The sequence below is a fragment of the Mytilus galloprovincialis genome, chromosome 14 (genome assembly GCF_965363235.1).
Source record: "Mytilus galloprovincialis chromosome 14, xbMytGall1.hap1.1, whole genome shotgun sequence".
Taxonomy (NCBI): domain Eukaryota; kingdom Metazoa; phylum Mollusca; class Bivalvia; order Mytilida; family Mytilidae; genus Mytilus; species Mytilus galloprovincialis.
This window is the reverse complement of record NC_134851.1, coordinates 2,302,077-2,329,837: the sequence shown is the minus strand read 5'-3', so window position 1 is coordinate 2,329,837 and position 27,761 is coordinate 2,302,077. Positions and strand designations below refer to the sequence as shown.

The following is a 27,761-nucleotide window of genomic DNA, read 5'->3' as shown; positions in this document are numbered from 1 at the left end:
AATAAAATAAGTCGGTTAAACAATGTGATTGAAAACAGTAGACTGAACAGGTTATTAACACTTTCAACTATCAATAGGGTCAAGCAACATTTTCGAAATGATAAGTTCATGTAAGCGTTAATTTTGTTACAGATACGATATTTTAGTGTTATTGATCCTCAAACATTAAGCCAGTCATGAACTAAGTTTGTGAATTATGTTTGCGGTTTTCTTGACATGCATTGTGACGTGTCATCGTATTCATTTTATATTAGAAAACTATAGCAGTTATATTAGAAAAGTATCGCATTCATAAATTTTTGATATTAAAAAAAACATCGCTATGATATAAGACAAACATCGCATTGATATAATAAAATATAGCAGTATCTTTGACTTATAGGTGATTTTGGCTTAGCAAATAATTGAATTCATCTCAATTGCATTCCATTGAATTTCCTACGTGATATTTATTGAATGTGTGCATCTACAAATGATAAATCGTGCATTTATGATGCCTTTATTCAACAATTCAATTTTCTCGTTTAAATACACCTTGCTTGTTATTACATAAAATAATTCATGGAAATTATACAGCAGACGTATGTCGTCTTAAATGTCACCCTGTTTTAAGAAAAGAGTCATTTATTTACTTTATACCTAGAAAGCTGCCTTTCTTCGTACAGATGCTAACATTCGTCTGAAATTTCCCACAATGCAACTCATTGATATAAGACAATATCGCTCGTTGATATAAGAAAAGGTTTTATCGGATCGCTTCTTCTATAGACTGTAGCTAAGGACATTTTTACCACATGGTAGATTGTGGTGTGTCATTACGTCGTCTAATCTTTTAATTACCGAACGTGACTTATTCCCGATTGTGACGGTTTTGCTGAGTGTGAATTCGCATTACTATAAGACGTGTTACGGTTCTAATCTATTCCAAATTCATGTGTTTAGTTTGATGTTATAATTGTAAATCTCATCGGATTTTGTCAAATGTGTTGACGTCTTTTCTATTATATTCATGTGTTGTGGTAAAGAAATGTATCATGTATATCTTTTATATTCATTTGATAAAATTTACTGTTTGCAATAGCATGAATTGTTCTAAATAATAAGGATATTCTTATCCCAAGCAGAAAACCATATATCTTGGCGTCACTGGTGAGTCTTGTGTGGACGAGTCGCGTTTCTGGCGTATTGACTTTTAAATTTGATGCCTTTTGTTAGCTATTATTCATGTGTTCCGTTGTCTAATATGTTCTCCTATTTATTTGTATTGTAGTCCTGTACTATTATATTGTCATTTTAATGTTATATTTAACATTGCCATTAAAGTGCGAGGTTTAGCATGCCACAAAACAAGGTTCAACCCACCATTTTTTTCTTTAAAAATGTCCTGTACCAAGTCAGGAATATGGCCATTGTTATATTATAGCTCGTTTCGTAGTGTGTTACATTTTAACGTTGTGTTCGCATCCGTTGTGTCGTTTGTTTTCTCCTATATTTGAGTGTGAATTCACATTACTATAAGACGTGTCACGGTACTTTTCTATCCCAAATTCATGTATTTGGTTTTGATGTTATATTTGTACGGAAGCGTATTAGGGACATAGAAAAAATAAAATTGGCAGTGAACTTTTTTTTCAAAGTCGATATTTTGACATTTCAAATCTCAAAATTTCGACTTCAACTCGAAATTTTAACTTTTCTTATCTTGAAATTTTGACTTTCTAAAATCTTGAAATTTCGACCTTTTTTAAAACTTGAAATTTCGACTTTTTCTAAACTCGAAATTTTGACTTCTTTTAAACTCAAAATTTCGACTTCTTTTAAAGTCTAAATTTCGACTTTTTTTAAACTCGAAATTTCGACTTTTTCTAAACTCGAAATTTCGACTTCTTTTTAACTCAAAATTTCGACTTTTTTAAAACTTAAAATTTCGACTTTTCCTCAGTATTTATACGTTTGCGATTACCACATTCACAGTCATTTATATCAACGAGGCGGAGAGTCATTTACATCATAAACTTCATAATATAAAAAAGAAGATGTGGTATGATTGCCAATGAGACAACTATCCACAAAAGATTCATAAGCATATTTTAATAAACTAAAACATTTTAAAGAGGTTATTTTAGATAGAAAATCTTGTTCTTGCCAAAGAATAAATAAAATATGTTTCACGTTCAAATACATATTTCAAGTCTGGACTTCAGATATGTGTATCAAGTAACCCCGCTATTCCGACACACCTATATTACGACATACTTTTATTCAACAGTCTAATATATAAAATCAAGGGTTAATAGTTGTGTTATAAGAATGCAAACTTCCAAAACTAGAAAACTGGGGCAGCTCATTGGTCGTTCTGAATATGCATGGCATTTTGGGCTACTTGATTTACCATTGTTTAAACAAGGCAAAGTCAGTGACTTGCTATTGGTATACCAAACAGGCCTTTGCAACTGTGATGCTAAATGTCCTCAGGTCTGACGATCCTATGACAGTGTCGTGGAAACTAAAACATGGAATATGCGGTGGGGGGGGGGGGGGGGGGAGGGGGGAATTCTGTCAACATGCATGTTCTTTACGAATGGTTTCTTTAATATTAAATGCTAATCCATATCTTAAGAACAAAACCAGTTTCTGAATATAAATTGCCAAAATAAGTAAATGACGCTTTAATAATTTGCATCCATGTCTACTCCTTCTAAATTTGTAATAACTGTTTGAATACTAACATCAAAGTTTTAAGAGTACTTAGAAAAAGTAAAAATTTCGAGATTTCAACAGTCGAAATTTTGAAATCAAAGTCGAAATTTCGATTTAAAAAAAAATCGAAATTTTGTGTTTATTAAAAATAAGTTGAAATTTCGAATTTAAAATAAGTCGAAATTTCGAGTTTTAAAAAAGTCGAAATTTTGAGTTTAAAATCAGTTGAAATTTCGAGTTTAAAATAAGTCGAAATTTCGAGTTTTAATTAAGTCGAAATTTTGAGTTTAAAATAAGTTGAAATTTCGAGTTTAGAATAAGTCGAAATTTCGAGTTTTAAAAAAGTCAAAATTTTGAGTTTAGAATAAGTTGAAATTTCGAGTTTTAGATAAGTCGAAATTTCGAGTTTAAAGATAGGTCGACATTTCGAGTTTTAAAAAAGTCAAAATTTCGAGTTTAAAGTGGAAATTATGAATTTTTATATGTTGAAATTTCGAGTTTAAAAAAGTCAAAATTTCGACTTTTTGAAAAGTCGAAATTTCAATATTTTAGAAAGTCAAAATTTCAAGTTTAAGTCAAATTTCGGGATTTGAAAAGTCAAAATTTCAAGTTAAAGTCAAAATTTCGAGATTTGAAAAGTCAAAATATCGACTTAGAAAAAAAAGTTCACTGCCAATTTTATTTTTTCTATGTCCCTAATACGCTTCCGTATATTTGTTATTCTCATCGGATTTTGTCTAATGCGTAGTCTGTTTCTGTGTGTGTTACATTTTAATGTTGTGTCGTTCGTTGTTCTCCTCTTATATTTAACGCGTTTCCCTCAGTTTTAGTTTGTTACCCCGATTTTGTTTTTTGTCCAGAGTTTTGAACAGAGGTATACTACTGTTGCCTTTATTCGTCATACTTTAGCAACACAAAACTGTACACATTAGTACATTATAACACAAAACTGTACACATTAGTACATTATAACACAAAACTGTACACATTAGTACATTATAACCTTTTACATACCGTCTACAACGTGTTGTACTAAATTCACACATTCACTTGTTGCTACAGGTGCACCAAGTAAGTGATTTGATCATATGTGTGTTGTTGAAAAGCATGATACATTATGTAGTGGTTCTAATTTCTTTGTGTTAATTTTGCAACTATCGAAAACAATTTTAGAATTACATATAGAAGCAGCTGAGGGTGAAACAAACATTTTTTTCTCAGGTTCAACAAATTATATTTTTCTCCAAAAACTAGAAACCAACTATTTTTCCATCATAATCCATATCACCCTCCCGAGTTAATCAAATAGTTGCTGCCTAAGTTTTTCATACAGTTTGTTTTTGTTTCAATTAAAGTTTTTAATAATATTTATCATTTAACAAATGTCGGATTTATCTAAAGCAATACCACAATATTTATAGATTATCGTTGATCATCTCAACTCGAAAAGCAATCTGTTTGTCGCTATTTTACCTATGACGACGTTGTCAAATTCATGCCAACTTCATTAGCAACGTCACGTGCACGTGCCGCCTTAGTTTCTAGCGATTATTTTCCATCTCAAGCTAGTAGTATGATATGAAAACTTACAGCGAACAGGCTCCACGTATTTAGAACAATGAACAAAATTCATACAAATACATAAGAATAATGTCTAGTGAAAGAATTTCTTGATTATATTTTTAATATATTTAAATCATAAAAATATGCTAAGTTTTAAAATAGTGTAATATATTATAATAGTCTCTCATAATTCTTAACGAATTGGAACTTGTACAAGTTTTTGTATTTTAAAAGGTCATGATCTGTAACTGCTAGTTGTATAGACGCTATGTTTAATATATGTATTCGAATGCTTTATATCATACATGTATTTAGACTTCCATAAGATATTTAATCTTGAAACCCGGATCCTGATAAAATACAAATGCGACAATAAAAAGTAAACAGACTTATTCATAAACACACGGTAAAATCTATAGCATATTTGAAGAAAGTAATACATATTACATGTACATCTCAGGAAATGACTATGAAATAAACAACTTAATTTACAGAATTCACACAGTTATAACAGTATTGGATAGTTCAGTGGAGAAGGTACATGAGGTAAGAAATCTAAGCATAATCTAGACGTATATTAGACCGGAAGTTCCCATTTAAAATCATTAATTGTCAAACAAAAAGGGGGAGGGGTTCGAAACTCCCGGAACAACCCCCTGGATACGCCACTGCAAACATCTATTTTGTTTATTTGTTTTGTAAGTTAAAATCTGAGATTTTTTTTTATACAAGTTTGTTTTGATTAAGTTTTTAAGAGGTGGATCCATAACTTGTTATTAAGGGCCAAAAGACGGGGGGGGGGGGGGGGGGGGGGGGGGGGGGGGGGGGGGGCTCCAGTCATTGTTCAATATAAGTAATCAACCAATTTTTGTCCAACAGAAAAGGGGAGGGGGGCTTGTTCCGCCTTTGTATTTAACAAGATCTAACATTTAAGATCCTTTAACAAAATATAAGAGTTTCTTCCCCTTAATATGCTGGTTTTTCTTAAAGCATGGCTTTGGTTCTAGACAATAACACAATGCATATAACAGCATAGAATATGCAATAAATAATACTTTTTTTCCAAATTGATGGGCCCTCAAGAGTCAGTATGAATTTAGAATGATAAACCAAACAACTATTTGAAGTAAAATACAAAAGAGCAATACTGAGGGCAATTAATGAATGGCTATTATCTATTTTGAATTTATTGAACCATAAAACTAATTTTTGACTCTTCACATTGAATAATCCGCGAAGCGGATTATGTAAAATGTGAAGAGTCAAAAATTAGTTTTATGGTTCAATAAAATCAAAATAAATTATTGCCATTCATTATAAATAAATTTCTATCAAAAACAAGGCTTACAGAACTTTTTATATTATTTATATTAACAATAACAACGTACACACATGTTGGCGTATGAATACACAACGTCAGAGTGGGCGTGTCGCCATCAAAATTGACAACATTGAAAATAAAACTAATAATTTTAACCAATCAGAAAACAGCAAATACACCAAATTTATTTATTAATAATTGATTGTATTTTTTTTTAAGATATAGCCGTTGATGTAATTTATATCTTCAAAATATTTTGTATAGTGTAAAATGATGTAAAATATTTTCTCTAATTCTTTGGAAAAATATCCCTTTCCGAACCCATTGTATAAAAAAAATTTAATCAACGTGTGGTTGCCGGTGATCTCAGAAGATGATTGGCTGAGTCAAAGGGTCATAACCTTTCTCAGCTCCTTGAAATGATCAAAATGTTCTAACAGGTGTTAATGAAATTGACAACTTCGTGAAAAGTGGAAGGCACTCGAAGGGGATTTTGGTTTAGAAAAAAGGAAATTTATCTTTTAATCATTAGAGAAACAGATTATTACATAGTAACAAGTGGATTATCAGATTAATCCAATCTCGATAGTTAAATTATAAATTTTAAAGTCTTCGCCGAGGCTCGGACTTTAAAATTGATAATTTAACTATCTCGATTGGATAAATCCGATAATCCACAGATCTTGTATCAATGTAATATTCTATATATAATAGTCTCTCATGACTGCTAAATTTGATATAGTTACGATTTCTTTTATAATATATCTATTAAAATGTGTTATTTTATACAAGTGGTCTGGTTTGACTTTAATGAAATATTTAATCTTGAATCCTGAATCTTGACAAAATATAAATGAGGCAATAAAAACACTAAAACAGCACGTTATTGATTATGAATACAAAATGATTACAAAATCAATAAGCACATTTACACAAAGTATGTATACACAATACATCGCTCAGGTAAGAATTTACTATACAGATAAAGTTAAAGTCATAACGAAATGCATTCACAACATATAAGATATCTCTCATTGTTCAATATTAAAGAGAAATTACCTCCTCATTTGAAACTGTCTAAAATGTATCACTTCATATACACACTCAGATAATGTCAGGGTCTAAAACTGCAGAAATTGGATGAATTGAACTACGGTGCTAAATGAATCAAATTTCTACGGGAATACTTCCGTCCGCACTATGTGCAATGGGAAGCTATGTATCTGAGGTCTAATGGAGAAACACATCTAGGTTGTTGTTCGGCTTAGTTTTTGTTTTTACAGTAGGTCAGGAGTTCGGGTGGGACACCTAACCCCATATCCTTCCCGAAAATTTAATTAAAAAATTCTATGGAACACTTTTGTTCGTACTAGGTGTAAAGGGAAGCTGGTAGCTGAGGTCTATAGGAGAAAAGTCAAGGGTGATGCTCGGCTTAGTTTATTTTTCTAAAGTACATAAGTAGGTCCAAAGTTGAAGTCGGATACCTTACCCAACCCTTACCGAACAGTTTATAGATACAAATCTGCGGGAATACTTTTGTCCGCACTAGGTGCAAACGTAGGCTAGAGATCTAGGGCCTATTTTATCAAAATTACAAGTTTGGGTATAGCACGGATTATTTTTTTTTAAAGCTAATAAATAATTTCTTTGTCTACCATTCCTTTGAATACAAAATAAAAACCTTTCGTCGAATCATAAGTAAGCGAAATCCACTGGTTCAGAAGTAGAATGTTTAGTCAAAACAGATTTGTGTGGTAAAAACAAAAGTTAAAGCACGAGTGCAACTTTTTTTTCTAATGCAAAACAATTATTACTTTTTATGAACTATTTGACAGGATGCCGATAATATGGAAAGCTATTTCACACAATAGTTCAATTTTGGCAACATTCAAATGATTTCATAATTATTTATGATTATCGCTATTTTGTACATTTTCCCTTTGATCTTTATTTGTGATAATTTTTCATATCATGCTACTCGCTTGAGATAGAAAATTATCTCTAGAAACTAAGGAGGCACGTGGCGTTGCTAATGAAATTGACTCGTCGTCATAGGTAAAATAACGATAGACAGATTATCATTGGTCATCTCAACTCGATTGCTTGTCTCGCTTTCGCCGTCCCGGCTCAAGCGAGAAAATCAATCTCGTTGAGATGATCAACGATAATCTATAATTCTATATACTTATTTACAATTCTATATACTCAAAGTGTTGACTCTTTAACATGCAAAGCGTGGAGCACGCTGTGTGATACCGGTATATTAAAATGTATTTATGTGGGAATGAGTGGGTTGATATTTTGTGATCATACAAAAAAAGTTTTTTGAAGCAAGATTTTGTTTAATTACTAAATCGAAAAAAAAAAAAAAAATAACATCACAAAACATCTACCATTTTAGGTCTATTTAAAACATCCATTGCATTTTAAAAACATATTTCCGAATTAATTGGACTTTTGAAGCCTCAAAGTAAATAATTTTCATTAAGTTTTTTTTAAACAACCCATGCATTTATTTATTTTATTTATCTGTTTCATTTTCATTTCGGTACAAACAGTTCATCTAAACTTTAAGCCTACGATTCTTGCAGCCGATTTCATTGACATTATTAGGTAAGGTATACTACCCTCATTTCGAAGTAGCCTAGTCCTACAGACGAATGGATTGGATATCAGTAGGATATTATTAAAGGATGGTACTTTACCTAATCTGATAATATCTTCCCGGTTCAGCTGGCAAGTAAGCTAACCAAAGATATTATCTTTAGCTACACACTCAATGAAATCGGCTGTAATATGAAAATCATATCATATATAGAATACAGATAATACATGACTTCTGAAGATGTATCTTTTTGTTGATTTAGAATTGATATGTACATGCAATATTTGATATATAGTAACTATTAAATACTTTAACTACCGTCGTTCATTTTTATTTCGGCTTCAAAGATTCGAATCCATGTCACAGATAACGGTGATAAAGGTGGTGACATTTGACAGTATAAGGAATACACTATAACCAAGTCGTGTTAGGACATTTATGTCATTTAATGAGGACACATTATCCATGTGTAGGCTATATTTCATGTAGGACTTTAAACACACGTGGTTATACTTTTGATATTTCAATTTTAGATCACAAAAATATGGGACACTGACACATTACATCCGTGTGCAGGCTATATTTCATTTATATAGTACTTTAAACACACGTGGCTATATATTTTGTACTACAATTTCAGGATCATTGAAATATGGGAACTCAGACACCACAGGTCTCCCCGGACGGCGGTTGGGGCTGGGCTGTGGTGCTTGGTTGTTTTCTAGTACATCTGATTATGGATGGGTTTGTGTATGCGTTCGGAGTTTTTTACATTGAATTCCTGGACTATTTTGGAAGTGACAAGGGAACGACTGCATTGATTGGTTCGTTATTGAATGGGATGTATCTGTTTGCAGGTATTTATAAATAGATAACTGTACCTGTACTACCCGCCTCCCCCCTTTTCCAAAAAAATATGAATAAATAAATACATACATTTATATATTAGGTTATTTTAACAACAACAACAAAAAAGCGATGGACACAAAATCTGAACAATATGCTGATCCGAGACAAAACAAATATACTGTTTACTTTTGAAATTACACCTTGAATTCAAAAGAACTATAATAAGTTTGTTTAGTGCATAGATAAACTTGATCTATGTTTTATTATATCATTGTTAACGATTATAATTCAATATGTATTTAATTATAATAATTCATAAATATAACTTTGCATATATACATTGATATAAAATTTAGATATACTGATATACATGTAATATTTGTCACTGTACATTAAACGGCAATCTATCAAAATATTCGATGGTAAGCAATAAGTAAAATATGCTGATTCGAGACCAAACAAATACATACTGTATACTTGTGTAATTACACATGTAAATCAAAAGAAATTACACCCAAAACTAAATAACCTTTGTTTAGTGCAAAGAAAACACTTATCTTTGTTTCTATTATATCATTTTTAACGACCGTTATTTTTTTTTCTAATCTGTTTTATGTTCATTTATAGTTTATCAAGTGCATATGTACTGTTAAAGTCTTGTACTAGGAAATAAACCACCTGCATTACATGTTTAGTTAAGAGATGTTTAGGGTTGTGTTCAATTTCTAAACACAATCTTCAGTAGGCACATCAACATGTCTTGAATTAAACACTTTTAAATTGTATGATGAAAGTGTTTAGGATTAAAAAAAACTTATTTCTAAGCTTAACACGATTCTTATCACAATCCAAACACATTGAATTGAGACACGTTTGGACCAAAGCATGTAAAATAAGTGCTGACATATGTGCTTAGAATTATTTTTATGATCTTAACACCCTTTTTACCGTGTACACAATTAGAGAAATTGGGCATATTGATAAACATCTAATATGTGTCACTGAACATGTACATTACACGCTGCTCCACTTAAAAATCTTTTCAAATTTTTATGCTAGATTGCATATAAATATATAAAAAAGAAGATGTGGTATGATTGCCAATGAGACAACTCTCCACAAGAGACCAAAATGACACAGAAATTAACAACTATAATAGGTTTCCGTACGGGCTTTAAGATTGAGCAAAGTCCATACCGCATAGTCAGCTATAAAACCGGGCCCCGAAATGACAATGTAAAACAATTCAAACAAGAAAACTAACGGCCTTATTTATTTTAAAAAATGAATGTAACACAGAAACAAACGACAACCACTGAATTACAGGCTCCTGACTTGGGACAGGCACATACATAAAAAAATGTGGCGGTATTAAACCCTCCACCTAACCTGGGACAGTGGTATTAGTGGTGTAAGCATTTTAAATATCATTTATATCGTTTCAATACAAGATCAATACATCCTGTCATATCGTTTGGGGTTTACATAATAAAAAATAAAGACCAAAGTGTACAGAATAGAGAAAAATAGGCAAACAAAAGGATTGAGAATAATGGGGTACTGAAATACAATGTATATAAAAAGGGGATAAGTATTAAAATACATAGAGAAATAAATGTTTAGATAAATAAAGAATACAGAATTCAAATATATGACCCCCCATTCCAGTTCATCATAAATGGGAACAAAATCTCTTCACGTAATTGATGAATTTCAAAGCAAAGGAACAACGATTTGGTTGATGAAGTCTAACATGCACTACAAAATCTCACCTCAGTGCATATATAATTTGGAAAAACATACTAGTATTTTATTATATAATTATGCAATTCAATACAAAAGTATGGAGAAGTGGTATGATTGGCAATGAGATCATATGAAGTGTATGAAAGTTATATTACTTGTTGTTGTTTCGTTTAAATACATTTATGACCTTCATTGTCGAAACTTATCTCTGTTGAATGAAGTCGGTAATTTATTACTTAACTACCGTAAAATTGGTATCTGCGATGTACAATGATATTATTCATTTTCGTTGATCAATTATTTTTAAAGTCGTCCCTTATTTACTTCAAATATTTCTTATCTAACGTTAATTATGGAAGTTAATCGACTATGTTAAGATTAATACATCGAAATTGCAAGAAAAAAATATCAACATTAAAACTTGCTATGCCCTCCTTAGGGGCTTATGCCTTTCTATCTGTGCGTCCGTTCTTCGTCCGTTTGTCCGTTCGTTTATTCGTCCGTCTGTCCCGCTTCAGTTTAAAGTTTTGGTCAAGGTAGATTTTGATGATTTATTATACCGATAGTTTATGAATCTATTATAGCTACAAGCTATGAGACAAGGTTGATACAACAAAAGAAGAAACACATCAAGGTCATCAGTTTCTTAAATGCCATACTGGTAAGCAATTCGATCCACATTTTTTAAAGCATCCGCTTTGTAGTGGTATATCGGTATTGGTACGATTTAAAAACACATTTAAATTACAAATTATAAGTTTCAATCTCCATTTTGTATCAATTGTCTCTCTTGTAAACAAAACAAATCCTAGCTGAAATTAAATAAATTAGATAATTATACTACTACGCATGCTCTTAAAGTCCCAGTCCCACTAGACGACGATCGCACCACGCTCACCGCGATCTAAAATAAATTCAGATCGTGGTGAGATCGCGGTATGAGCGACATGAAAATGTAAATTTCTGTTGCTTTCACGATCATGACGATGCTACTACGTCCTCATTACGCTTCTACAACAATCCCGCTACGATTATGCCACGTTCTCACCGCGCTTATTCTGTGACCCCACTACGCTTATCAAGATCTTTCTACACTCATCACGTTCTCACTACGACCATACCACGAGTTATCCGATTGCAACACGATCTTACCACGCTTCTACTGCGATTATAGCACGTTCTTACCACGATTATACTACGTTCATACCACGATCTTACTACGTACGTTCTTAAGCAAAAACGTCAACATCGTGTTCCATTTCAATACAGTTCCATTCCTTCTTTTTCTGATTAATACGTAAATTTAGCGGAAACAATACTGTCATGCCACCAAAATCTACTAGAACACGTGGGCGTGGTGGTAGGGGTTGATGTAGAGGCAGAGGGAGCTCTGATAGTAACGAATCAGGATCAAGCAGAGATGTCGGACCGACCAATCCATCCTGAATTACAACCTATCGCTGGTCCTTATAGCTTAAATGACGATATTTTAGTGAACGATAGCAGAGATGACACAAATGTGTCAATAGCTATAGGAAGGTGTGATATGAGTGCCAATGAGACAACTATCCATACAAGTAACAATTTATAAAAGTAAACCATTATAGGCCAAGGTACAGCCTTGAATACTGAGCCTTGGCTCACACCGAACAGCATGCTATAAAGTTCCCCAAAATTACTAGTGTTTAATCATTCAAACGGGAAAACCAACGGTCTAATCTATATAAAAACGAAAAGCATTTTTAAGCCGATAGAGAAAATGGACAAGAAGTATAATTACATACAGACAAACTTAACCTGGAGAGATTTAATATATTTTATGTGAAAATGACAATGAGATTAATGGTTGTAGTATGAACGTATTCAGGTCGTAAGAAGAGCATAAGGAGGACGGCAAGGGCGTGCTAGAATCGTACTATGGTCTTGAACAGCGTGATGTAAACGTGGTATAGTGGTAGTGGAATCGTAGTTGGGTCGCGGTGAGAACGTGATGGTCGTAGTGAGGTCGTAATAACATCGCTGTGAAATCGTAGCGCAGTCTCTCCGAATAGAATCACGCTTTCGCTATGATCTCGCTACGATGGTACAGCGACCTTTGCGATCTTACTACGACCTTACTGCGCTCTCACTACGCTTTTACTGCGACCTGATTTCGCCACAACTGCGCCACGATTGTTTTGAACATGTTCAAAGTTGGCAACGCTCATCACGATCTCGAAGACCTCACCACGACCGTGATACGACCTCACTGCGATCTACACGATCGTACTACGATCATCAAAATTTGCTTTTTTTCACAGATCGTAGTGCGATCGTGGCCTAGTGGGACTGCGGTATTAACCAATGGTGCTACTTACAAGACGACGTTAAAAGGGGTAGATTTTGATTGATCTCTTCTGGCTCTATGGGTTTAATGCTCAAATAAAGTTCTGTGTATGTTGGCTTTAGGTATTATTTTACCGTTCAGTCATTTCTACAGATCTCGAGTTACAAGTAGAGAAATATTATTGTTTGCTCCATTAACCCGTTATATCGAGCGTCATTGATATTTTTAGGTAACAAAAAAAGAGGCGACGATCAATTGATTAATTGATTGACGTTTAGCGTCAATTTCAGCACTATTGTGCTATTTTCGATTGGTCGCTTTTTATTGGTGGAGGAAGCCACAGTGCTCGGATAGAACCACCGACCTTCGGTAGGAAAACAGATTGAAATATATACCGTATAGCTGGTTATTTTCGAGGGTGTACAATTTCGCGATTTTCATTCAATGAGGTACATTGTATACGAAATATTTTGGCGGTTATTCTTTTGGCGGATTCAAAACCTTTATAAATACCTTTGTATGTACATTTTATAATTTGGCGGAATTTATTTTGGCGATTTTGTTCTTTCCTCGAAAATAAGCGAAAATTTACACCCCACGAAAATAACCCGCTATACGGTAGTGCATCTTGACAGCAATGAAAGGAAGAGTAGCATTGCAGAACTAAACAAAAATCGTAAACAAACGTAAGTTGAAAAAACACTACACAGAAACCTAAAGACGGAGCAACACGAAATCTGCCAAATGAAGTGATAAATCTCTATAGCTCTGGAATAGTAGGCAGATCTTGCTCTCGTGTGACCCCTGTCAAATAGCTTGCGATATTGAACTCAACCCGATTGTTTATTTAATTTGTATGATTACAGGTCCGATAGCAAGCGTATTGACCAATCGATTTGGACCTAGAGTTGTCACCGTTGTTGGTGGTATTATATCATCCGCTGGTTTTGCTGCAAGTGCCTTTGCTCCTAATATATACTGGTTGTGTGTTACATTTGGTGTAATTCCAGGTGAGTTAAATATGTATATAATTTGGTTATAGCTTCACGCTTTATGCTAAACTTTTTTGTTTTAGTTTTTACGGTTTACACTTATAAAAGTGGGGTTTTATGAGAGAAAAAATAACACAAAACGTAGAAATTGGGTCGATTGTTTACGTTTTTCATTACCATCAAGGTAACAGATTGGTTGATACACCAAGAACTAAGTCATTGACCATAATATGCTTATTTTACCTTACTAAAAAGGAAGTTTATGAGTCGATAACATGAGTTTTTAGAAAAATCTATATATTAAAACTTAGAAAATTTATGATTCAAGATTTTAACTAGTGAAACGAAAGTTAATTTTGTATGAGTGAGAGAGAAATGTGTACAGAAATTTGTCAGTTGCAGGCATTTTTGAAAATGTCTATCCAAACTAGTGAATTTTAGTTTGGCCTTTGTGTATCCAATCAGAAGGACACAGTTAATGCCCCATAGTAAATATCAATTCAGTGGCGGATCCAGAAATTTTCATAAGTAGGGGCCCACTGACTGACCTAAGAGGGGGCCCGCTCCAGTCACGCTTCAGTGATTCCCTATATAAGCAACCAAATTTTTTCCCAAAAAGGGGGGGCCCGGGCCCCCTGGGCCCCCCTCTAAATCCGCCTCTGCAATTGACGATATACATTATCCATAACACGAACATACGTATATTTTCAAACGAATACTCTATGCTTTAACCATTATTGCATGTATAATTAATGCCAATGTTACTCACCATTGCAAATATAAACAACAAACCAATCACAGTCTGACAACAATAACTATACTGTTAGAGACATGATACTTTTCAATTTTTCTCTTTATATAATAGTTATCAAAGGTACAAGAATTATAGTTTAATACGCCAGACGCATGTCTCTTCTACATAAGACTCCTCAGTGACGCTCAGATCAAAATAGTTATAAAGCCAAAATAGTTGAAGAGCATTGAGGACCCAAAATTCCAAAAAGTTGTGCCAAATACAGCTAACAAAGGTAATCTATTCCTGGGATAAAAAAATCCTTAGTTTTTCGAAAAACAATGTCAGATATAAATTTGTCTTGTTTTATTTCAAAAGTTTAATCGATGTTCAATGATATTCTCAATATTTGAAGGAATTGGTGCTGCCTTTATGTACGTCGCAGCAATATCATGTGTTGGACAATACTTTGAAAAGAAGAGAGCTTTTGCCATGGGCATCGCTTTATGTGGAACAGGCATTGGCACCTTTGTTTTGGCGCCATTAACTGAATACTTAATTGAATTATACACGTGGAGAGGAGCTGTTCTAATTGCCGCTGGTATAATGTTAAATTGTGTAGTTGGTGGGTTATTTTTCAGACCTATTAATTTGAAAATGATACATGAAGAGACAGAGAGCTTAGACATTAACAAAAGGGAGGTAATACATGCTCAAGGTTCCTCCGAAGAAAAATCTTCGTTAATTGTAGGGAAAAGTGACAGTTATCTTTACCAGAAAAGTTCAGATTTGTGTGATCCTAATGTAACTAGATCTCAGTCCGATATGGATACACATACAAACAAAGACTTGGATTTAAACACAAGCATATCGTCCATTTCAAGTCCAAAAACAATCAACAGTACAAAAAGAAAGATATATGTAAATATTGATCATTTTAAGAAGTTATATACAGTATTCGGATGTGCCATGTGTTTAGATGTAGTGTATATATTTTTCGTGATAAGTAGTTGTTTCGGATCATTAGGTTCAGGAATACCTTATATCTATATCCCTGATCGAGCATACGAAGTGGGTATATCGAAAACAGACGCATCTTTTCTACTATCAGTAGCTGGCATGGCTAACACTGTTTCACGATTAGTATTTGGGTGGATTGCATCTCGACAATTTGCAAACCCATCTATAATATATGGAATTAGTATACTACTTTGTGGAATATCAACTTTTGTTTCACCTTTCAACGATAGTCACGCCTACCTTGTGTGTTATAGTGTTCTATTTGGTGCATCCTCAGGTAAGTAAATTCTTGAAAAGATATTCATCTGTTTTACCAAAAAACTTTGTACACAAAAAATGAATATACATAGCAGTCTATTTTATTTAAAAAACAAGCAAAACACTTTGACCAACTCAATACCGAAGAAAAAGTGAATTCAAAATATACTATTACTTTAGTATTCAATGTGTATAAACACAACCTTTAAATAAAGGCAACAGTAACATACCGCTATTGAAAGTCATAAATTGATTGAGAGAAAAAAATCCGGGTTACAAACCAAAACTGAGCGAAACACATCAAATACTAGAGGAAAACAACGAAACATCAGAAACACTTTAATAAGTGCAACAAAACAAATAGCAATGCAACATGCACAGAAACGAACTATAAGATAACAACATGCACAGAAACGAACTATAAGATAACAACATGCACATAAACGAACTATAAGATAACAACATGCACAGAAACGAACTATAAGATAACAAGTGCCAATTCCTGTCTTGGTTCAGGACATTTTAAGAAAAAATGGTGGGATGAACCTGGTTTTGTGGCTAGCCGAACCTCCCGCTTTTATGGCAATGTTAAATATAACACTAAAATGACAACATGACATGACAAGCTAATGACTACAATATATATTGGAAGAACATTCAGGACACCTAAATAAACAAAATAACAATACAATAGAACATTACGAAAATCTTATAGTTATTAAAGGTACCAGATTCATAATTTAATACGCCAGACGCGTATTTCTTCTACATAAGACTTTAAAGGTCAAATGGTAAAATAAATGGAAAAACCCTTCAATTGTTTTTATTGCATTTTATATTTAACTAAAACAGCCTCAAAATCGTTTTTCTTAATGACAATATGGGCATTTGGTCGCATCGTAAGCGATAGTTCTCTGTCCTATTTCCAATCAAATTATATAAAGGCCGAAGAAACCTTGCCAAAATTCAAGCATAATCGATTTTTGATAGTTTTTGCTAATTTACCCTAAACATGGTAAAGGGATTTTTGAATTATAAACAATATATTCGAACTAAAGCTTGGAAATATATGTTTTTGACGTAAATTAATTTTTTAACCTGACAATGTAATGTATGTCGTTTGTTGCTGTATATATATATATATATACATGTATTTGGTTATTTTTTAATTTTTTGTTTATTGTTTCGTACATACATGCGGCTGTTAAGTTTTTTGTGTTATGAAATGTTCTCATTGTTAAAGAACCTACTGCGACCTAGTGGTCATTTGGTGTTTGGAAAGAGTTCATTCATTGACGTTTTTCGAGAAAATCCCGAAACTTCTGTCTTTGTCCCTAATAAGTCTTATGAAGACGAAACACGCGTCTGTCGTACTAAATTATAATCCTAATACCTTTGATAACTATTTGTCATGCTTGGAGTTATACCCACAACTGATTACAGGAGATGAAAATATCAATTCAAATATTTTAACAAGGCTTCCTAGTGGAAACAATGTTGAAGCACATTCCACTAACTTCAAACGGTTGCTCTTACCTGCTTTGATTTAATTGAGATTGAGATTATACCATTTTATTGTTTCAGGAGAAAGACATGTCATAAACTAAATGGAAATCTCTATAAATTAGTACAACACAAATTCAATAGTACACTTGACTCAATTTTTATCAAATCCCGACAATGAATTCCAAAGGAATGACATGTATCTTTATAATTGTAGGTGTATACATATGTTTAAACGCCATTGTTTTAGTTCATTTTGTTGGAATAGATAATCTGACAAGTTCCTTTGGTAACATGTTGCTATTCAAAGGTCTTTTCCTATTAATTGGAACACCGGCTGCAGGTGAGTAAAAGCTTTTTATATTACATTTTCGTAAAAATTCTCGAAAAATACATACAAATTCACACACATTTTTAAGATGATTGTTGTTGTTTTGTTCAAATTACCTCTTATGGTACCAAGGACTTTTTTTGTTGCCTTATAGAATGCACAAATTCAAAATCACGAATATGTGGCACGAATACGTATTGACATCCGTTGCGTCGTGTAGAGAAGAATGCCATTATATGCTCATTAAAGAAACATGGACACATGAAGCTGTTACAAGGCAACATATGAAAATAAGACGACGTAGTGCGGTTCTACTAAAAAGCGCCTGGGAGCGCCCGAGGATAAGAAAAGGCGCCCGGGGAAGAAAAAACAACGCCATGGAGGATAAAATGATAATATTTGTTTTTCTTCCCTTGGCGCCTTTTCTTTACCCGTGCGCTTTTTAGTAGGACCCACTTAGTGTGATTGCAAATAAGACACTCCACCGTAGTCCAAATTAACATGTCAGCATCTCTTTTCTCACAATAGCAGTCCAAAATAACCTACGTCTATACCCTGTCGACCCACTCTGTGAAACCTATCTATTCGTTCGATCTCATGCAGACTATTCACGAAATATGTGGCAGTAGACGTTAGGCAAACTAAAATCAGTCAGTCTCGAATCTGGGAAAACTAGAGCTTAAAAAAAAATATTGTAGATAAATCAGTCTATTGTCAACGACCGTATTTCTTTTGATTTTGCTACTTTTGCATTGATACAGAAATAATTGACAAGATAAAAAAAAAATAACATACATGTTTTGTCGGAAATTATGTATTATTTATTGAATTTATCTCTATTTAATTTTACGTATTTATGTTAAATTTTGTACATGTATGTAATATGTACTTATATTTATAAGTGAGTATTATATATTAAATTGCTGTTTCTTTGGTTATTTTATTTTGGCAAATTAAGACAAATATGATGTCCATAGGGAGCTGTATTTCCAAGCGCGTGAATTTCAAAGAACATTCTATAAATTTTGACCTTACTTTGCAAATAAAGGTCCAAATGAAAAAAAGTACAAAAAATTTCAACATATCACATAGATATGGAACAGTTTATTTGTATCCCTTCTATCAATGAATCAGATTTTCCATGATAATTAAAAATATATATGACGATTAATATTGTAATTGAAATGTTTACTTTTTGTTTCTTTTCAGGATGGCTTTTCGATGAAACCGGAAGTTACGCCATTACTTTTTATTCAGATGGGATCATTTTGTGTTTGTCATCAATATTGTTGTTTATTGGATATGCTCTCAATTTAAATAAGCAGAAGAAATCAAGAGACACAGCTGATGTTTTAAACGAAGGAAATGTTTGAAAATAAATATAAAAGAGTTTGCAAACATAATATGGAATCAAGGAATTGTATATTCAATATTTTGATAGAATTAACAGGAATGCTGTTATTTTTAAATGTTCCATATTCATGATAATGATCTTAAAAACACTAAAATTTCGAAGTAAAGTTGATTTATGACGTATTTAGCAATTTTTTACATTTCACCCACTGCAGGTGAGAAGGTACAAACTCATTCTGTCCTAGCGTTCGAATTATCCACTTAGGATTTCGAATACGTGAACAACACTCTGAATGAGCGATTGTAAGTGACTCAAATGACAATATCGAAAAATAAAACGCAAATCTGACACAAAACAGCATATCAACAAACTGTATTATGCAAACATACCGCATCTTTCTATTTTTATATTGTTCAATGTCATTGAAGCAATAAGAAACATCTGCCGGACCACGAACAATCTAAATAATAAGTAATTCATAGACATGCTGCACAAACAGATGGACGAATATCTACATCATCAGGACAAACAGAAAACTTTAAGTAGTCCAAAGCAAATAAGCCCTCTCGACGGTATAAATAGACGGAACGAGCTTCAAACAATTTATACTAAGACACGCGTGTCGAAAAATAACGTATTCTGGTACCTCAGAAATAATTAAACGTAAACGCAGGGACATCATTCGAATAACTTAGTGGAATATCTTATATAACTTTGGTATCGACGTCAGGCGATGGAGCGATATGACAACGTCAAAATTTTATTGTAGAAAAAATATTAACAGTTGTTCTCATTTGGTGTTACGAAAGATGTCGACAGTTTCTTTAAAATTTAAATCACTTAATTAATAGTTATCCAACGAAATGAGATAATTAGCTTACTAAACGCCAATCATCCCGATAAACTTTTGAGTCCACCAGCCCAAAGCTCAATTTTTTGAAAATGTTGGTAGATTTCTGTTGGCTTGTAGGGAAGAATTATAAATAAGCATGAAGAAAGCATTTTTTTAACCATGGCTGTAGGACTTGAGGTTAAGCGTGAAGAATGAAACGGACAATGATTACCCTAAATGTATGTCTGGTTGAAAGCAATCATCACCAATTTGTTAAAATGAGAAAAGGTCGCGTTTATCTTGTTTAATAGTGCCAAAATCATTCTGTAGATTCATATTATGTTTCAACATTGAAATCTGGCAAAGACTTCCGTCAATGGTACTGGTATAATAGTATCAGGTTATAACACAAAACTGTTGGAATTCATTGTAACAAGTGATTCATAGTATGTGTTGGCTGCAGAAATTGTTCGAAAACTCCAACAATTCACGAATTGTTTCTCATTCAAGATGACAGTTTTACCTTACTTGTTTTCTTTACTATATGAAAACCGAACAGGATGATAATTCCATTACGAACTATGGTATTTGACTGGAAACCTAATGGTTAACTATCATGATCGATACAAGTTGTAACCATGTAAGAATTGTAAAAATTCAATATTTCAAAATCTTTCGGGTTTCAGGATTATAAAATTTATATGATCAATGTTATACGAATTTGGTGATGTCTAATTAGATAAGGCAAACGTAAAATAGCAATAATATATTGCGTTGTTTCTAATCCTGATATAGGTGAACAATGTTTTTTTATACGAGAAAGTCGACGGGTGTCACATTCAAAGCAGGAGCTGCTCATTCTATCTTGAAAATATTTTTGGTTGGTTTCTGTCTTCTGTTTTTAAATTATGTATATTGTTTACTATTGTTTGCCTTTTGGTATTTTCCTTTTTTAACTATGGCGTTGTCAGTTTTATTATCTTGACAGCTTGATATTCCTGTGCATTGTTTAGTCATAATAAAATAAACATAAACATTAAATCAACATTTTTATTTATTGTATATATATAATTGAATACTATCACTTTTTCTGATTATATCACATAATTAACACACCAGCAAATGACTGGTTCTGATTTATACAACTTAAACAAAAATTACATTTTTTCAATAAATGAAATACAAACAACATCATTAAATTATGCAAATAATCCATTCAGGTTTTTTCATGCACGTGCAAGCAGATCATAAATTGAAGTGGATATAATGTGTCTTTAAATATACCACACTTATACAATGAAATAGCTACTTTCAGTACAGAAAAGATTCCTCATAAAAGTTATTTTGTTAAAGAAAATTCATAACGGTTTGAAATTATTACTATAAAACCAATTTCTAAATAATGTCGCCTAACTGGGTTTTTTTTCAAGGCTTTGCACTCTCTGTTTCAATTAGTCTAATAGTAAAATAGATGCTGTTGATTAAAATATAAGTCATTTATTAAGATGCTACATAGTATATCATTATTTAATACCTTCATAGGAAACAACCTCAGTGTTAGAAACTGATGATAAGCGACAATCATTAGTAGTCTACAGTAACAGTTAGAACTTATTAACAAGGATTAACTAAGTGGTCCGGTAGAAGTTATTAACAAGGACTAAGTGGTCAGGTAGAAGTTATTAACAAGGACTAACTAAGTGGTCAGGTAGAAGTTATTAACAAGGACTAACTAAGTGGTCAGGTAGAAGTTATTAACAAGGATTTACTAAGTGGTCAGGGTGACATCCATATTCATGCTGAGACCTTATAGTGTTATTTACCATGAATGAATTTAAATATTTGAGTTGGTCCATTTAGTACATGCCAGATAGTTATACTAGATATGGTTTAAATTGTAAACATTGCACTTCAGAAGCCTTGGCATTTGAAATAAATAATTTGATTATATTCATACTTTCAAAATGGCATCCAATCATTTCATGGTTAAGTGCACCAATGAAAACTTATACAAATCAAACAATACTTATACTTTACAAATCAGTAACTGTTGCCCAATCATACCTTTGTCAAGTTAAAACCATAACCACGAACTGGTACCTATCCAATTATACCAATATTTGGACTCAATGAAAACTAATTCCCAAACATTTTATAACTTGGTCATAAATCTACAATACATAGTATTCTTCCATTAGTACCCATACATAAAATATCAATGATAATTGGTTCCTCAGTCAAGTCAGAGTAAATGTAAACTTATATACCTTCCATTTCTGGGAAAAGTGGTACAATGCATCTTGATAACTAGCATTCCCCCATTTTATGGTTAGTTAAATCAATTTTAACTGTTAACCCACCATTTCATGGTTAGTTTGATCAATGATAAATGGTACTCACTATTCTATGGTTAAGTAAATCAATGATTACTGGTATCCCACCATTTCATGGTAATGATTATTATTATTATGCGGCTAGTGTATGATATGTAACATAATATCAATTCACATATACAAGTACTTACAACAAATTATAAAAGCCCATGATGAATATATAACATACGAGAAATAATCACTTTTAATTTTGAAAAAGAAGAAAAAGATATGTCAAAATTTATATAAATTTGATTTAAAATATCTTGCATATTAAACTATACAATTGAAATAACTTGACTGATAACAATATAATTATGTAACAATTATGTGTAGTACACAACCACTTCATGATTTTATAAAGCAGTGATGACTAAATCTAATACTATTAATACCAGCATTAAAATAAGGGTTTTAAATCTTGTATCTATTATCCTTCCCATGCTTAAAAGACTTGTACAAATCTAAAAGTCATTTGATTTTTTTTTTTCAAATGAGATAACATAGGTAGAAATTCATATAACCAACATTAAAAGTCTATATCTAATGATGAAAACAAATTATTCTGATTACTTACATAGGTTTACGTTCATGACTTGTACATTTTGTTGTAGAGATTTACTATGAATGATTTTTTTTTAGAAAATAACTACTTTACAGTAGTATACTGGTTTTCAAAAGTTATAACTAACATTAATAAACTGTTATCACAGAGATATGTCTCGCTTTTGTGTAATTTTGATTATGCAAATGTTGAAATCAAAATAGCAATACTTTTAACATCTTACACAAGTTATGAAAATATTCAAAGTCAATGAACCATGACTGAGTTACATGGCTAAACGATCCCCATGTAAATGAGATGTGCCAATGCTCATACAACTGCATACCAAAAACCATCATGACCATTGACTTATAAGTCTTTCCCACATCTTAATACAAACATTAACTAGTAAACTATAGAAACTTTCAAAGTCAATAAGAGGGAGTGGGACTATATATTCTTCATGGAAACAATACTTGCAAATGCCAATAAATTTTCAAACCAAATATCATTGACTTAACATTAGCAGTTCATCTTAAATTGATCTTATCACAAACATGACAAACTAATACATGTAAACTAAGATAAGTTTCAAAGTCATTAGATTGTGACTGAGGGGTGAGGCAAAATATTCTCCATGGAAATGAGATGTGCCAATGCTTATACAACTGAATACCAATTAACACTAGCCTACTACTAATGGTTCCCCTTGAATTGACCTAATCACAAACTAATACATGATAATTTAGAAAAAAATTCAAAGTCAATAGACCACATTTAATGGGGCGGAGCCAAATTATCTCCATGGAAATGAGATATGCTGATGCTTACACAACTGCATACCAAATGTTATTGACCTACCACTTGTGGTTACTCATGAACTGACCTAATCACAAACTAATACATTGTTGACACCGTCGCCGACGCCGGAAACAGCATACCTATGTCTTGCTTTTTGACTCCGTCAGTGCAAGACAAAAACCTATATCTAATGATGTCATTCTCAAAAAAAGCATAGATGTTAACAATGTTATCACTAAAATACCTAGTTCTTACAACAACGAGGACTTGCTTGTCAGAGCCACCCCTTTTCTCAAAATTGTGTATCTGCACCTGACAATTATGAGTTTAAACATCACTGTTGTTATGTTTTGCCTCTCATTTTAAATATAGTCATTTAGCAGTTCAGGTAAACACTTATAAAATATAATCAATATTTACATTTAGAGACATCATAAATATTTACATCAATTTTCTTTGAAATCATCATAACTAGTGGGACAATATTTATTTTTTATGGATTTCATTGATATTGGTAGAACATGAATATGAATTTAAAACAACTGATTTATAGGCTTGTGTGTACGTTTTGACATAGCAACTAAATCAAATATCCCCAAATTAAATTTCCCTACATATCAATAAAAATATAACAGTATTAAAAAGGAAGACTAATGATTATCAGAATCAAACACTGACTTCAGTCCACCTTAGATTTCTTAAACAATATTGGGAAAACCTTCCAAGTATACTGTCAATATAAATATATAAATATATGTGATTCCTTTAATTGATAAAACGTTTGGTGATCACATTAGGATAAAATAATGGAAGCAAATTACATCTGATAGTTGCTATTGAAATAATGATTTAAACCATGGTCAATGATTTCGAAAATAATTATCATTACCATGGTCAATAATTATGCAAATAACTACATGTATTATAAACATGGTCACAGATTTGCTAATAAGGATTTTAAACATGGTCAATGATTTTAAAAACATTGATTATAAAAATGGTGAAAGATTTTGCAAATAATAATTTTGAACATAGTCAATGATTTTGCAAATAATAATTTAAACCATAATCAATACTTTTGCAAAAAATGATAATAAACATGGTCAAAGATTTGGAAAATAATGATTATGACCATAGTCAATGATTTGCAATATTATTTTAACCATGGTCAATAATTTTGAAAATAATGATTATGAAAATAGTTAATGATTTTGCAAATAATAATAATAAACATGGTCAAAGAGTTTGCAAATAATGTTAATAAACATGGTCTATGGATTTGCCAATAATGTTTACAAACATGGTCAATGGATTTGCCAATAATGTTTACAAACATGGTCAATGGTTTTGCCAATAATGTTTACAAACATGGTCAATGGTTTTGCCAATAATGTTTACAAACATGGTCAATGGTTTTGCCAATAATGATTATAGCTATGGTCAAAGATATGCTAATAAGGAGTTTAAATATGGTTAATGGTTTTGCTTATAATGATTATAAACATGGTTAATAATTTTGCCAATATAGAATAAAAAGAAAACAATAAATAAACAATATATATAAAAGCAAGTAAATACGCATAAAAACTGCTGTAAATAAGTGAGTAATAATCATTGCAATGCCCTATAAAAACATGATATTTTAAAACTACAACAATATCATTGGCATCAATAAAAAAATACCTGTTAATGTGGCTCGGAAATATTTGACTGCGCATAATTTCACGCCTGAATAACAATGCACACGAAAAGTTTGTGTTGTAAATTCACTATTATTTTTTTTAATAGTTTGATTGATTAAAAATGTTAAATTATTGTACTTTTGTCAATAACAAATTATTATCGTTATTATGTGTATCTGTGAAAAACTCTAAATGACATTTCACCAAATTTCACCATTTTTCCGCCAAAATTTTGGGTTAAAGGCTAAATATTTTTTTGCCTTGTCAGTGACCTATGTTTTTTATTTGCTCATTCTTTGAAGCAATATTTCAGCTTTTAATATGACAGTTTTGAACTAAGTGTCATAGAACTTTTTTTTTGATATTCTGATAAAAATATGCTAACATCTCTATTTTCCCTATCATTTAATTGAAAAAGTCCCTTTACATACCTCTTTAAAAGTAATATTTTAAGCTTAAATGGCCTGGGACCCCCTATTCTTTCGACCAATTTGATTAACTCTCTTTAAGGATTAAAATAACAAAAAATATGGCACTTCTGATAGAAACTTCAAATAGGCCCAAGCCACCTTAAGGGTTCTGCATGTGCCTCATCTTAGTTTGCTGCTGTCCAATAAAGTCTCTCTTTTAGGTGGGATTTTCCAGTAATATATCTCCTTCTGTAGCACTGCTACTACTTTGATTATCTGTTGTTTCATCCTTATTTTGACAAAGCCACTTTAGCAGACATTTGTATTCCTTAGAATTCTCAATATCTGTTGCTGCAAAGTCTTTAGTTTCTGGCAGAATCATATACATTATACCACATAAGACAAAAGTAATGGCACTAAACATAAAGTAAACGTAACTCTCCATTGACATCTGAAATTAAACACAACTAATGATTGGTAATATATAAGATGCATAGGATACAAATCGGCCTAATACAAGTGAATGTTTATATGTACATGTAAAATGTATTTTGGAACATTCAAGGACGAAATAAAAAAAAAAAATTGATCTGTTTTGTAGGATTCTTATATCAACTCAATTATCAAACAGTAACAGACTTTGCATTGAGATTTGTTCAATCCAAAAAAAGTTAACAGATGTACTGATATTCATTCAAATATGGTCAATTTTAATCCCCCAGCTCATATGCTGATTAAAGCAAGATTGGAATTGGAAACATGATATTAATCTGTGAATAAATTTTTTGATTATTTTTTGTTTATACTTTGATGCATATATTAATTATAAACAATAATTATGTACATAAGAGTAATGTGTGTGTGTATGTAAGTAAGAATTGTATGTGTGTATGAGAGACTGAGAGAAACTGATAGTGAATGCAAGTGGTTCTCATTTCATTTTTTCTTTTTACACTTTCCACTTTACATTGGTATTTCCTGATATTTATTTATCTATTCATAAATTTTTACCCTTTCCTTTTTTTTCTTATTTCTTAAAATTACTTTCAGAGTGTTTTAAAGTTTATCTTAGTTATTTAATTTAATTATTTTCTTTATTGTTTTTCTTTGGAGGGAGGAGTGTTTAAAATTTAATAAAATCGTTTAAACATTTATTGCATTAGAAAAAAGGGGAGTCAAGAGAGAAGAAAAAGAAAAAAGAAATGAAATTACTCTTGACTTATAATCTTTGTTAGATTCTTTAAAATCCAAAACTAAATAATATTATCTCATTGATGAAGAATTGTTTATTAAAAAAAACAACCTATGGAAAATATTCAATGTTGACCAAGTAAACGTACAGGGATAAATAATGTGTGTGGGAACAAAACATGGCAATGCTACAATAATAAAAATGCATACCAAATATAATTTACTTGTAATAAGTGATTATCTATAAATAAATTTAATCACAAACTTTACTAGTTACATTTCGGTATTGACATGAATATCAATAATGTGGTCATTTTTATAAATTTCCTGTTTACAAATCTTTGAATTTTTAGAAAAACTGAGGATTTTCTTATCCCAGGCATAGATTACCTTAGCCGTATTTGGCACAACTTTATGGAATTTTGGATCCTCAATGCTCTTCAACTTTGTACTTTTTTGGCTTTATATATATTTTGATATGAATTGTCACTGATGTAGACGAAACGCGCGTCTGGCGTACTAAATTAAATTCCTGGTACCTTTGATTACTATTTACTATGAATACTATGCAAACGTTTTTTTTAAAAGTCAAGAGACAATGACTTAGGGGCAGACCAAATAATCTCCA

At 31.9% G+C, this 27,761-nt stretch overlaps 2 protein-coding genes across 3 annotated transcripts in view; one reads left to right on the top strand and one right to left on the bottom strand.

Annotated features, from left to right (window-relative positions):
- Window positions 1-1,050: 1,050 nt before the first annotated feature.
- Window positions 1,051-21,178, top strand: LOC143059681 (monocarboxylate transporter 12-like). 2 transcript variants are annotated; one of them, XM_076233224.1, is made up of 6 exons: window positions 1,051-1,149; window positions 8,830-9,046; window positions 13,977-14,120; window positions 15,251-16,132; window positions 17,834-17,959; window positions 19,157-21,178. In XM_076233224.1, exons 2-6 carry the CDS (start codon window positions 8,842-8,844, stop codon window positions 19,318-19,320), a joined length of 1,521 nt encoding a protein of 506 aa, XP_076089339.1. In that variant the 5' UTR covers window positions 1,051-1,149; window positions 8,830-8,841; the 3' UTR covers window positions 19,321-21,178. The 2 variants fall into 2 exon arrangements, with proteins under 2 accessions (XP_076089339.1, XP_076089338.1); XM_076233223.1 differs by lacking the exon at window positions 1,051-1,149 and adding an exon at window positions 4,570-4,809.
- Window positions 21,166-27,761, bottom strand: part of LOC143059680 (solute carrier family 2, facilitated glucose transporter member 3-like) — a 33,769-nt gene continuing 27,173 nt past the window's right edge. Inside the window, exon 16 of the mRNA XM_076233221.1 lies at window positions 21,166-26,393. Coding sequence (XP_076089336.1) covers window positions 26,160-26,393 — 234 coding nt within the window. The 3' untranslated portion in view covers window positions 21,166-26,159. The remainder of the gene's footprint in view (window positions 26,394-27,761) is intronic.